General features: G+C 37.7%; 1 protein-coding gene across 2 annotated transcripts in view; it reads left to right on the forward strand.

Moving 5' to 3' along the window:
- Positions 1–12,835, forward strand: part of METAP2 (methionyl aminopeptidase 2) — a 39,188-nt gene extending 26,353 nt beyond the window's left edge. For both annotated transcript variants that reach the window (XM_056116284.1, XM_056116290.1), the window contains exons 5-11: positions 4,243–4,404; positions 5,375–5,556; positions 6,419–6,513; positions 6,830–6,926; positions 10,503–10,606; positions 11,106–11,221; positions 12,144–12,835. In XM_056116284.1, coding sequence (XP_055972259.1) covers positions 4,243–4,404; positions 5,375–5,556; positions 6,419–6,513; positions 6,830–6,926; positions 10,503–10,606; positions 11,106–11,221; positions 12,144–12,396 — 1,009 coding nt within the window. In that variant the 3' untranslated portion in view covers positions 12,397–12,835. The remainder of the gene's footprint in view (positions 1–4,242; positions 4,405–5,374; positions 5,557–6,418; positions 6,514–6,829; positions 6,927–10,502; positions 10,607–11,105; positions 11,222–12,143) is intronic.
- The last annotated feature ends 893 nt before the right edge of the window (positions 12,836–13,728 follow it).

A 13,728-nucleotide genomic window follows, 5' to 3' on the forward strand; every position in this document is an offset into this window, starting at 1 on the left:
TAAGGCCTTATATATACAAAGCATGCCTGCTGTCCCTGAGCTCCATCTGTATCGCCCTTTAAAATTTGTTTTCATGTTTGTAAGGAAATCACCTAAATTTCTAATGACAGTATTTGCATGTTTATGTGTATGCCATAATTTGTCCACTTCTTTTTAAAAAATAGAATCACTGGGAGAAAGATCCATGATTTTCAGGTGCAAGATGTTCCAACAATCCCTTCACCAGTTTCCACTACCCTCCACCAATGTCTGTAGCAGTTTCTCTCCTGCTCCCCTTCCCGCTGCCCCTGGCCTGCCTCTGTGGCAGGTGCTCTTCCCTTCCACTGTTGTGCTTGTGTTCCCTTGCCTGATTTATCCCATACCCTAATCCACTGAATCAGAAATGAAAGGGGAGTTCACACAGATACTACAGAAATTCAAGGAACCATCAAAGATTACTTTGAAAATCTTCATGCCACAAAAATGAGAGAATTTAGGAAAAAATGGGCAAATTTTGTACTCTTATAATCTCCCATGGCTGAACCAAGATGATCTGAATCCTGAACAGGTTTATCACTGAGAAATCAAAATGATAATCAAGTGTCCCAAGGATGGCTTAACAAGCGTAACATACAGAAGTCATATAAAATAATAAACCCTATCAAATAAAGAAAAAGTAAAAATTATATTAAATGTAGAGAAAGCAATTGACAAAGTCCAGCACCCATTCATGATAAAAACTCATGAAAATTGAAGCAATTTTTGGCAAGATAGTCAAGGCTGTTTACCACAAAAGCCCACAGCAAATACTATAATCAACAAGGAAAAACTAAAAGTCTAAGATAAGGCACAAGACAAGGTGTTTACAATATGTTGAATTTCTAATTGTAATACTACATTTATTAGATGACATTCTGTAAGTAGAGTGTTTCTCTTTTCCTCTGGGGACAGACTAGACTTGGGCTCGAACCGTAGTACAGCAGGTAGGGCAGTTGTCTTGAATACAGTCAACTCAGATTTGTTCCCTGATACCACATATTGTGCCTAGAGCCTACCAGGAGTGATCCTTGAGCACAGCCAGGTGCAACTCAAAAATCAAAACAAAAATTAAAATTAAAATAGACTATAGTTTTTATACTTTATTTTCTTCCCTTTTTTGTGATAGTATTCAGGGGTAGGAATTGTTAAATCTTCATGTATATTTTAATTCTGGAATAAAGACAGGCATTTTGTTTTTTTAAGAGAGAGAGAGAGGTATTTTTATTTGTTTTGCTTTTTGGGTCACACCCGGCAATGCTCAGGGGTTACTCCTGGTTTTGCACCCAGGAATCACTCCTGGTGGTGCTTAGGGGAACCATATGGGATACTGGTAATCGAACCCGGATTGGCCCCATGCAAGGCAAACGCCCTCCCCGGTGTGCTATTGCTCCAGCCCTGGAACTTAATTTTTTACTGGGAAATGTGAGGAAATATTAAAGAGTCACATATCAAAGATATTGGAAGAATTTACATGGTGTATAAAATAATTCTTAAAAAGATGCTTTCAAATAGTTCTCTGGCTTTGTTTTATAGACAACAAAATTATGAAGCACTTTTGCCCTTTGTTAATCAAATGAATTAGTTGCCTTTTACGGTAATTGTTACAAGGTCGGAATGTTTGAAATCAATCAGATCTTAATAATTTCTGTATTTTAACTTGAACATCAAAAAGTTTTATTTAGAAAATTTACTCCTTTATAATATTCTACGTCTTTAATTTGAGCTTGAAATGTCAACTAAAGAACCTAGCAGTTTATTGAATACAGCTAAATTAGAATATAAAATTTGCAAAAGAACTTCTTCAAATCAGTTTCTGATGTGCCAGTGATGCAAAACATTACATAATGCTTTAAAGAAACACTGTCCTAAGAGCCAGCCATGTGGCCATCAGAAGTATGGAAGATAATTATTTGAGATATGTTGGTTTTAGTATTTGGACATTCCTATTTTATAAGTAAAATGATGGGAAGTTTCTTCTCTCCTTCAAAGGAGTTCTTTTAATGCTTCTTGCAAAGTTGGTTTCAAGGCTATGAATTTTCTAAGCTATTGCCTGTCTTATAAAATTCTGTATAGTTCTTTCAAATCTGAATGGTAATGTAGCTGGATAGAATATTCTTGAAATTTTACTGGCTCTTAGGACAGTATGTAAATATAAAATTTTTTAGAGCATTACGTAATGTTTTGCATCACTGGTACATCAGAAACTGATTTAAGAAGTTCTTTTGCTAATTTTATACTCAAATTTAGCTGTATTCAGTAAACTGCTAGGTTCTTTAGTTGACATTTTGGGCTCAAATTAAAGACATAGAATATTATAAAGGAGTAAATTTTCATGTCCCCAGGATATCCCCTCTACCCCCATCCCATTTCTCACCCTGCCTCCATGGCAGGCAGTTTCCCCAATACTCTCTCTTTACTTTTGGGCATTATGTTTTGCTCAAATTTCCCCATTACCATTCTAGCCTGCCTGCCAGAGGCAGATGCTAGATCATTTATTGTCTTTTGCTCATTTAGAATATTTTGGGTGCCACAGCCGCACACTTCTGGAATCCTCGATTGTAAGTGGTTGGGTTCTAGACATTTCTGTAGGGCACTAATCCATTTTGGGATTCAGTTGTGCGTCTCTGGACCAGGGCTGTTGGTGCGCTAAGATGGCACCTGGAGGCACATTGTGGGGGTGACAGCCAGGCCAATGAGTGGGAGGGGAGCCTGGGAGGGAAAACCCAGCACCTCTGCCACCATGTGGCCTGGAGATTTAGTCCTGGAACCCACATACCTGGGCCTTGTGGAAGCTCTTGATTGCCAGGATTCCATCTGGAGTAGGTGACTTACCATGTTCCTGATTTCTGCCCATAGTAGTTTTTTCATTTTGACTAGCATACTTTCTTGTGTTTTGCTGACGACCTATGCTATAATTTCTCTGAACTCAATGATCATCCTCATCATAGTGTCACTAAAGATACTGAGGATTTGCTGTTTGAGTAAAGCTGTACCTCAGCTACTGATGTGGCTGCTCACTTCAGGTGCTGTGATATGGCACAGATGTGGAGGCTGTGGGGACCCGGTAGTAGGGAGGGCTCTTCCTTCCATTCTAGAATAGGCCCTTTGACAGCAGAAGGCAGGCCTCACTTGGGATGGTGGATCCGTAAGCAAAAGGTCAGTAGGAGCTTTGTTCTCTCCGAGAACATATTAAGTCTGGAGGTATTCCATTGAATATCTGGTTAGAAGATGCCGTTGGAGTTTTTAACCTATGAAATTTATTTCCTTAGTTGTTTTGTTTGGGGGCCATACCTAGAGCTCAGGGGGACCTTATATGGTGCTGGAAATTTGAACCAGGGTCAGCTACATGCAGGACAAGAGCCTGTATTAACTTGGTGGCCCATAAGCCAATGTTTTTCTCTTTTGTGGGGCCACACCCAGCTAGACTCAGGACTTACTCCTTGCTCTGCTCAGGAATCACTCCTGGCAGTTCTTGGGGAAGCATATTCAGTGGTGCGAATAGAACGGGTGCTGACTGTATATAAAATAAGCTCCTTAACCTCTGTACTCTTTCCAGCTCTTGTTAAGGGAGTTTAAAACTCCCTGATTTTTAACTGATGGTATCATATTATTTCAGTTGTCTATTAATATAAGTAGATAAGAGTTAAAATACACTTCCAAACAAAATAAGTATGCCCCTTTTTAAGATTTAGTTGAATAACTGTGAGATACACATTTAATAAAGGTGCTTGTGATTGAGTTTCACAAATGCAGTGTATCAACCTAACTTTTGGCCGTTTACTTTCTTGGTAAACTTTGCCCCAAGTTTTTGGGGTCTGGCCAAAGGCACAGCAGCAATTTTGGGGTATCTGGAAGTCTGGCGGCTTTTTTTTTAAATGTTATTTTGCGTGACAAAAGATTTCCTCTGACTATAATGCATTATCGTGAGGATTTTTTTTTTCTTAGGAACCTAAAGAAGTTTGAGTTTCTTGGATTGATTGCAGGTGTATGACTGATTAGTTCACCAAATATATAATTAATTTCATTTGTACATAGTATCTGTGTGTACTCTATAATTATAAACAAATTATAATTTTTTATAATTACAAAGTATATTTTTTATGAATACAAAGTATATATAAAAATTGTTTAATTTTATCTCAAGTTCTTAAATTAGTATATTTTTATCTTTTATGTTTATTCTGTTTGTAAAATGACTAATACTATGCTGTGCCTGCTTTAAAGGCGAACAGCTGCTTGGAGAACTACAAGTGAAGAAAAGAAAGCACTCGATCAAGCTAGTGAAGAGATTTGGAATGATTTTCGAGAAGCTGCAGAAGCACATCGCCAAGTTAGAAAATATGTTATGAGCTGGATCAAACCTGGAATGACAATGATAGAAATCTGGTAAAGGAATATGTTTTGTGATGAGATAGAGCTTAAGCTGTAGAAATTATTCATTGTAACAAAAAATGCTTAATGTTAAACTTTCTTTAGTACCTTTTTAATACTTTTGAATTCTTATGTCTAGGTAACAAGTCAACCTTAAGAGACAAATATTTGCACCCCAGTCACCTTGTATAGTAATGTACAATATTCATCCATGCAAACGTACATGGTACTGACTCTTACCTTCTGTCTAGACATCTGTTCTGCCATCTAACAGTTTATATTAAATCAAAATTCTTGGACACACAACATTTATGATGCAGTGAAGAAACCAATAACAGTTATTTCTCCAGTTTTGATTCTCAGAAATAATTAGTACTTTAGTTATCTGATTACAGTTTTTAAGACTGCCAAAACTGAGCAAATAAAATGTTAGTTTACAACTCTTAACCTCCAGAGCTGGAGAGATTGTACAACAGATAGGGTGCTTGCCGTGCATGCAGGCCAGATCTGGTTTGATCCCTAGCATGCCATAATTCCCCAAGCATCACCAGGAGTAGTGCGGAGCCAAGAATAACCCCTGAGTATCACTGGGAGTGGATCAGAAACAATAAATTTAAAAATTGTTTTTAAAAAGTTTTTACCTCCAAATATGCACGGCAGAGCCTGGCAAGTTCCCCATGGCATATTCGATATGCCAGTGGAGTAATTACACAATGGAGACATTACTGGTGCCCATTCGAGCAAATTGATGAATAATGGGAGGACAGGGCTACAGTGCTACCTACAAATAAAGTAGGTAAAAATGGCAGTTTTGTTTCCAGATTTCTAATGGAATTAGATACTTCAGCTACTAGTTTTATAATATCATTGAACTGTTTTATTTATATCCAGAAAATTCCCATGTCATTTCCAGAGTTGTTGTAGAATTTCTGTATTAGATGTATATAAGGGTAAGAAAGTAATCCCCCCCCTTTTTTTTCTTTAGTGAAAAGTTGGAAGACTGTTCACGAAAGCTAATAAAAGAAAATGGATTAAATGCAGGCCTGGCATTTCCTACAGGGTGTTCTCTCAATAACTGTGCTGCCCATTACACTCCCAATGCCGGCGACACAACAGTATTACAGTATGATGACATCTGTAAGATAGACTTTGGAACGCATATAAGTGGTGAGTGCTTGGAAACAATTCTCATTGCACCTTCAAAAAATACCCATCATACCTATTGGATGAAGCTATAAATAGTGAACTCCCAAATTTCATTGATGCCTCACCTTTCAGTAGAGCTGTATTGAGGCAGATTTTGAGATTAGTTTTTAAGCCCTTATAGAAGACAGTGCCAACCTCTGGGTATAATTGAGGATTATTACCTTTTATATGGAGGCATGAAAAAATATGTCTCTTTAGATCATTCACTTTGACAGTTTATCAAATTATGATGACCTACATATTTTTAGGGGTGTGTGTGTGTGTGTGTGTGTGTGTGTGTGTGTGTGTGTGTTTTCCCTGAATCATGTTAGGTAAATACGTTATTTCCTTGTAAGTGTGTTTTGAATATGAGAAAGCAAAGCTTAAAACCTGTAACACTAACTGAATTGGAGAAGCTGGGACTGATGGCTAAGTAGCATGTTGTGATCTTGCACATTTTCTTTGCCCTGTACTGCTACTGTGTAGTTGCTGAAACTGTTCTCACTTTGATCTTTTTCTTTTTATATTTTGCTTAACTGCCTGAATGAGTACTGTCCAGAAGTGATACATAACATATGTTTACATATATATGTGTTTGTATGTATCTATACTGATTCTAGAATTAATCTTTCATTCCGAAATATTTATGTAGCTTTTTTGTAATCCACCCCCCACCCCCCCCCCCCCCCCCAATACACACACACACACACACACACACACACACACACGTTTATCTGGGTAGAGCTGCTATTATTTAAGTCAGTATTTTACTTCTGTTAGGTAGCAAGGTTAATTGTTACAGATGCAAAAAGTAAATGACTTAAAAGAGAATTTTCTATTTCAGGTAGGATTATTGACTGTGCTTTTACTGTCACTTTTAATCCCAAATATGATACATTATTAAAGGCTGTAAAAGATGCCACTAACACTGGAATAAAGGTATGTGCATTTTAAATACCTTTCATTGAATACTTCATAGTCTGATTATGGCCTTTGAGTTACAGAAGACATACTATGCTTGAGTCTTAGTAGTAGAATACTAGAGTTAAAATGTATCACGCAGTTGTTCTAATTTTTATTGTGTGAGGGGAAAGGGGGCTAGTTTGGGCACATTCTGAACACTGTTGGGGGACCATTTGTGGTGCTGGGGACCCAACCATGGAGAGAGGCCACCCGGAAAACTAGGATCTTACCCTTGTACTGTCTCTTTGGCCCTGCAGTCTAAGTAGCAAAATATACCTGTTTCTGTTTTTAGTGTGCTGGAATTGATGTCCGTCTGTGTGATGTTGGTGAGGCTATCCAGGAAGTAATGGAATCATATGAAGTTGAGATTGATGGGAAGACCTATCAAGGTATATACTTTAAAAATGTATCTTAGAAGCAGAGATGTGACTTTGTGATTAAAAAAGTGCATCCTTTGCATTTCTGAATCCCTTGATTTGAACCCCATCATCAAGAAAAAAGAGAAAGTAGTATTTAATTTGTATGTGACCTGCAGAACTTATTTTACAGAATAGTGTGCTTGCTCCAGGTTAACACTTCATCTTTATTTCTTGAGGGTTATAGAGGAGGAAAGGAAGGAAATTACCTGCTCATAGTAGGAATTCTTTGGGCACTACCTGGGAACTATTGCCAGGCTACCCTGGTTGCTGATATGAATATACCTTGCCTCAGAATGTATCTCATGGTGTCCAAAGTGTGACTAGGGGTTTTTGTTTTGTTTTCACTATCAGAAAGAAGCTCAGAGAGAAATTAGAGATCCTTTCCATTGATGAGCCTTTAATTTTATTTGGTTTTAGAGACCAGGTAATTCCTGTGTTTCCCTTCTTTCATCTTTGTTTCCTTTGCTTTCTGGTTTTTCCTTGACACTGCCTTCAGTGCACAGTCCCAGAGTCACCTGTAGTTTATGGTACTCACCCCCACTATAGCCGTCCTCCATCTCCCAGTGTCTGTCTGATCACCCCAGTAATGTCTCCTTCCTCCTCTTACCGTTTCCTTGCTCTTGAAGAGTTATAACTTTCTTTATGAACTATCTCCTATATTTCTTTGAACTGATTCTTCTCCTTATGGTTCTTTGAGTTTACACTGATGCTTTTTTTGCCCCTTTAGTGAATGCTTATCATTCAGCATTGATTGCAGTCCCCTGTGACACATACAGATTGTGATATTTCTACCGAGTGCAGAAGTAATTCTCTAAGACCTAACAGAAAGGAATCCTGTGAACATCTGTAGAAAAATTAAAATAAACCTTACACTTGTATAGAAGGTCTGTTTAAAATATATAAATGAAGATAACTTGTTTTGGGGTCAGGCACATCTAATTTGAGCCTGACCTCCTCTTGTTACCTGTAAAAACTAGCATTCTTCTGTTGGTGATATCGGTGATTTTTTTTTCTTCCTTTTTTTTTTTTTCTTTTTGGGTCACACACAGTGATGCTCACGTTATTCCTGGCTCTGCAGTCAGGAATTACTTCTGGCAGTGCTGAGGGGGCCATATGGGATGCCAGGGATTGAACCTGGGGTTGGCCATGTGCAAGGCAGCACCTTACCCACTGTACTCTCACTCTGGCCCCTAGTGGGGTTTTTTTTGTTGTTGTTGTTTTGTAAGAAATGTAAAGGTTTGATGCCATAAGAAATACTTATTGTCAAATTATCTCTCAGTTTTTCCTAATTCTGTAAATTTGATTGATGTGTTGTCTTTCGAGATATAGTAGGTGACCGTTTGACAGTGTGTGTTGTTCCTCCATACTTATTATGACTTGTAATATTGGAATCCTTTATAACCCTGGGCTGGAGTGATAGCACAGTGGTAGGGCGTTTTGCTTTGCACGCGGTTGGCTGGCCGGCAGACCTGGATTTGATTCCTCTGCCCCTCTCAGAGGGCCCAGCAAGCTGCCGAGACTATCTGGCCGACACGGCAAAGCCTGGCAAGCTACCCATAACATATTCAATATGCCAAACACAGTAACAAAGTCTAACAAAGGAGACATTACTGGGCCCGCTTGAGCAAATCGCTAAACAACGGGAGGACAGTGCTACAGTGCTAATATCCCTGCCTTCCTACCTTGTACAGTAAGTCTGTGCGACATTTTACGTTTTACTCTTTTTGCATTCCTTTTTTTGGTTTTTGCCTGGGGACTGCTCCCAGCAGTGCTGGGAATTGAACCAGTGCCATGGCCCAGCTGCATATTAGGCAGTTGCTTTAACATTTGTACAATCTCTCTGGTTCCCTTTATATCCCCCACCCCTTTTTTTAAGTGTTTTATTTTTTGTATTGAATCACCTGGAGATACAGAGTTGTTCATGATTGTATTTCCATCAAATAATGTTCCAACACCCTTCCCTTCACTGCCCCCATCCCCCTTTATAAGCACTGTCATTTGCAGTACTGTTACAAAAAGGTTATCAAGCTTATCACTTCACCTCCTTTCAGCACCCCTGCCCCATCCTCCTTGTGACAGACTTCCTACCATGAACCAACCAGTCCTAACTCCTGTTTCTGTTGTCATTAGGTATTATCCTCATATTGTTTATTTTATATTCTACAAATGAGTGCATCTCCCTCTGACTCATTAAACTCAGCATGATACTCTCCATGCCCATCCATGTATAAGCAAATTCCATGACTTCACTTTTCCTAATAGTAGTATTCCATTGTGTAAATGAATCAAAGTTTCTTTATCCAGTCACCTGTTCTTGCATACTCAGGTTGTTTTCTAGATTCTGGCAATTGTGAATAGTGCTGCAATGAACATATGAATGCCTATGTTTGGAGCCCCTAGAGTACATTCAGCAGTATTGCTGGGTCCTGTGGAAGCTCAATTTCTAGTATTTTGAGGAATGTCCATATTGTTTTACAAAATGGCTAGATCAGTAGACAGTTACCACCAAAAAATGAGAGGGAGGGGCTGGAGTGATAGCACAGCCAGTAGGGACAGCAGCCGGCCCGGGTGTATTCTCTGTCTGGCTCTAATTTTTCCTCTCTTTTTGATCACACCAGCAGTGATCAGGGTTTATTCCTCAATGGCTTAATCTGTGCTCAGAGATCATTTTTGGCAGGCTGAAACCCAGGATAGCCGCCCTGTGCAAGGCAGGTGTGCTACCTGCCGTACTATGGCTCTGCTAAACCCTCCTCTTTTTTAGTTTGTGAAATAAACACTGAAAATTCACACAAAAATCTATTTCCTAAGCCAGAATTGTAAAATCTGGGCCTCAGAGATAATACAGGAAGCAAGGCACTTACTTTGTATGTGGCTGACCTGGTTTGATGCCAGCACTGCATATGTCACCCTCTGAGCACTGCGAGGAGTCACCCCTGAGTGCAGAGCCTGGACTAAGTCCTGAACACCACCAGGCATGCTAAAACCCACATGACAACTCCAACCCCAAATAAAGAATTGTAAAAAAAGCTCTGGGACTTCATCCTTCAGAAGTAGAAGTAGAATATTGCTCACATTCCAAAAGCGCTTCAGTTCTAATATTTCTTCTCAACCACAGCAGCTTTCTCTATATTATACCACTGTCTTGAATATAAAGTATTTGCTTTTGCTTTTTTGTATTTATCTAATTATGCTTAATTTTGAACTGTATATATGGAATTGTAGGGGATTTTACAGATATTAAAATTATACCTGAATATTTTGATTGTTGGTTTTCTAATGTAGAAATCATTATTATACCAATCTATGACTATAACAACTTGTTACTGATGTTAAGGTCTTGGGTTTTTTAATTTTTCTTTAATATTTGAGTGGGTATCATTTACTGTCTGGTAATCCTTTCAACATAGATTCTTGTTTCACATTACCTTTAGTTCGTCACCTTAACAGATAATTGTTTCAGATTGCTTGAACTCTGAACTGAAATGCCAAGAGATATTTGTCTTTCTAGATATCTTATTTTCCCCCCTCTTTTTTATTATGTGCCAGTGAAACCAATCCGTAATCTAAATGGACATTCAATTGGGCCATATAGAATTCATGCTGGGAAAACAGTACCCATTGTGAAAGGAGGAGAGGCAACAAGGATGGAGGTATGTATATTATTAACTTTGGTTTTTTGTGAAAAATAGGTATTTTTTCCCCATAAGGTTAGTGATAATTTATAGGTAAGGTAGATAAGGTACATTTGAGCAAAATTAACTTGCCATACACACTCATCCCAACAGGAATGGACTGTGTGGGTGTGCAGATTGTGTTAGTTAAATCAGGGCTCCACCAGCTAGTACAAGTGGATATGTCACAGAATTTTTGAACACAGTGAATATTTATTGGTCTTCTAGTTTCCAGCGTCAGTTGGCAATGAAGATGTAGTAGTGAACAAAATTCTCTGTCCATGTTAAAGCTACATTCTAATTGGACGCAGAAGGATCAGAAAGTGCTAAGGAGAGGAAGCAGAGGAAGGTGAATGAAGCCGCCAAAGATGATTTTGTTGTTTCTTAAAAGGATTTGTTGGGGGGGGGGAATGTTTCAGCCTGCAGTTGAGTTATTTTTGTTTAGTTTTGAATTTCCCTTCTCTCCCTTACATTTTAGGAAGGAGAAGTATACGCTATTGAAACTTTCGGTAGCACAGGAAAAGGTGTTGTTCATGATGATATGGAATGTTCACATTACATGAAAAATTTTGATGTTGGGCATGTGCCAATAAGGTGAGAGACTTAATTTTATATGACTAAAGCAGATTGTCATCTTTGTTAATAGCATTTAAAAATATGAAAAGCCTCTACAGTAGTAGATTCATGAATGTTCTATAGTCTAACAGTGAGTTCTGTGATTTCTAGAATACTGCAAAGAAACTGCCTAAGTAAAGAATTTTAACTGATAAAAGTTGATGAAAATGCTGTAGGCAAATACTTTCTTTAGATCCAGTTTCCAGCAATTACAATAATTTCAAATAATACTACTCTGGTATTTTTAGGTTTTTTGTTTTTTTCTGTATTCCCAATATAGAAAAAAATCATTAAATGCTAGATTTACAACTCACACCTTGTTGCTGGATACACACTTGGATATTAATATGTTCAGGCCATGGGCCGGAGCAATAGTACAGCAGATAAGAGGTTTGCCTTGCACGTGGCCAATGCTGGTTCAGTACCTGGCACCCATAAGGTTCCCCTGAGCATTGCTAGGTGTTCAGGCAGCTCACGCTTGAGAAATTTTCATATATACTATTGACAAGCCTATAGTGAAACTTTGAGGCACACATGCTGGTTCATAAACATAAGATAGATTTCAGCTAACCAGCTGTTATGTGTAAGTAGGAATGGGTTGTTACAGATTCTGGTTTTTGAAAAAGGTTTTCTATTTCATTTTGAGGGGAAGGGAGGTTTGGGGCACACCAACTAGAGTGCTGGGGATCAAACCAGGCTACGCAACACAGAAGGCAAAGGCAAAATTAACCCTGTTATATCTCTCTGGCACCAAGAGGAATGTATTTTTCATACCTACTACCGATTTTGAACTGATGGCTTTAAAATCATACATGTAAGTGGTTTTATTTTTCAATTAGTAAGGAAAATGAGTTGGTGACCTGTAGGCCTGCTGATTAATTTTGGATTTTTCTCCTCTTAGGCTTCCAAGAACAAAACACTTGTTAAATGTCATCAATGAAAACTTTGGAACCCTTGCCTTCTGCCGCAGATGGCTGGATCGCTTGGGAGAAAGTAAATACTTGATGGCTCTGAAGAATCTGTGTGACTTGGGCATAGTAGATCCTTATCCACCATTATGTGACATTAAAGGATCATATACAGCGCAGTTTGAACATACCATACTCTTACGTCCAACATGTAAAGAAGTTGTCAGCAGAGGAGATGACTATTAAAACTTAGTCCAAAGCCACCAAAACATCTTTTATTTTCTAAGCTTTGTTGGATTATACCAGAATTAATTTGCAACATGTTGTCTGTTAACAGTGGATATAATACTTTTATCCATGTTTAAAAAGGAAGGAATTTGATCAAAGGCAAACCATCTAATGTAATTAACCAAGGAAAAAGCTTTCAGGACTTTGAGATTTAACTGTTCATCTTCCCCTCTCCCCACTTCTAGGAAATGCTATTAAGCTCAAATTAGTTAGAAATGACTGACATATTTTGAACACCTAAGAGATGCTTTTCAGTTATTTATATTGCCATATTCTTAATTGAATGCTTCGAATGACTACATCCGATTCTGCACCTATACCCTCTGGTATTGCTTTTTAAACCTTCCTGGAATTCATTTTCTAAAAAATAAAGACATTTTCAGATCTGAGAGCTACATTTCAATGTCTGTGGTTATAATTCTGCACAGGAAAATATTGGGAAATGTGTTTTATTTGGATTGTAGAACTCTAAAGTTGAAGCTTACATGTGGCTAAAACAAGATCTATACATGCATAAAGTTGGAGGAGAATCTTAATTATACTGCTTTGGAGACTGTTTTATTTTTCTTATTAGAACCTTAATAGTCCTTGTCTTTCATATTTTCCCCTGGCATTGGATATTGTAAATTGAAACATGAAAGAATTGTATGAACTTGGAATTTTTTACTGGAGCTTAGTTTAGTCAAATTTCAACATCAGATCCTTTATCCAGCAGTATTATTTATAGGGAAATTTATTTAACTGATTCAGTAAACCAAAAGGACATTTAAAATCACCAAAAAAAAAAAAAATCCACAAGAAAAACAGGAAAAATTACCATGTTTGGATCTTGTTCTAGTTAGCAAAGTTAAGTGGAATTTTTGGTTTATTTGGTAGTTGAGTCAAATCCTCGAATACCCCATCCCTCCCCTGGTGTAAATTCGTTATATATGGGAGCTATTTTCAGGAAGTGAAATTACATGACACCTTTATGGTAGCTAAGAACTTAAGTTGAATGTAAAACTTCTTTGAATCCCACTATCAACTATTGAACTGATTGCTTGAAGTCATACATGTAAAATGATTTGTTGGTAATGTACCAACAAGTTGAAAATTGTTATGTACCCAGGTATACCAAGCCTTAATTTGTATATGCTTTAGCACATAAGACTTATTGCCTCTAGGCTGTTTAGTTTGTATTTTGTTAAATGTTTCCTCATAGGAAGAAAAACCTATGATTTCTATATTTAGATCATTTATTATAAATTAAAAGGCTGCTCTTTAAACATTAGAGCTATAAATGAATGTCAT

This window comes from Sorex fumeus, unplaced genomic scaffold (assembly GCF_029834395.1).
Source record: "Sorex fumeus unplaced genomic scaffold, SorFum_2.1 ptg000003l, whole genome shotgun sequence".
Lineage (NCBI taxonomy): Eukaryota > Metazoa > Chordata > Mammalia > Eulipotyphla > Soricidae > Sorex > Sorex fumeus.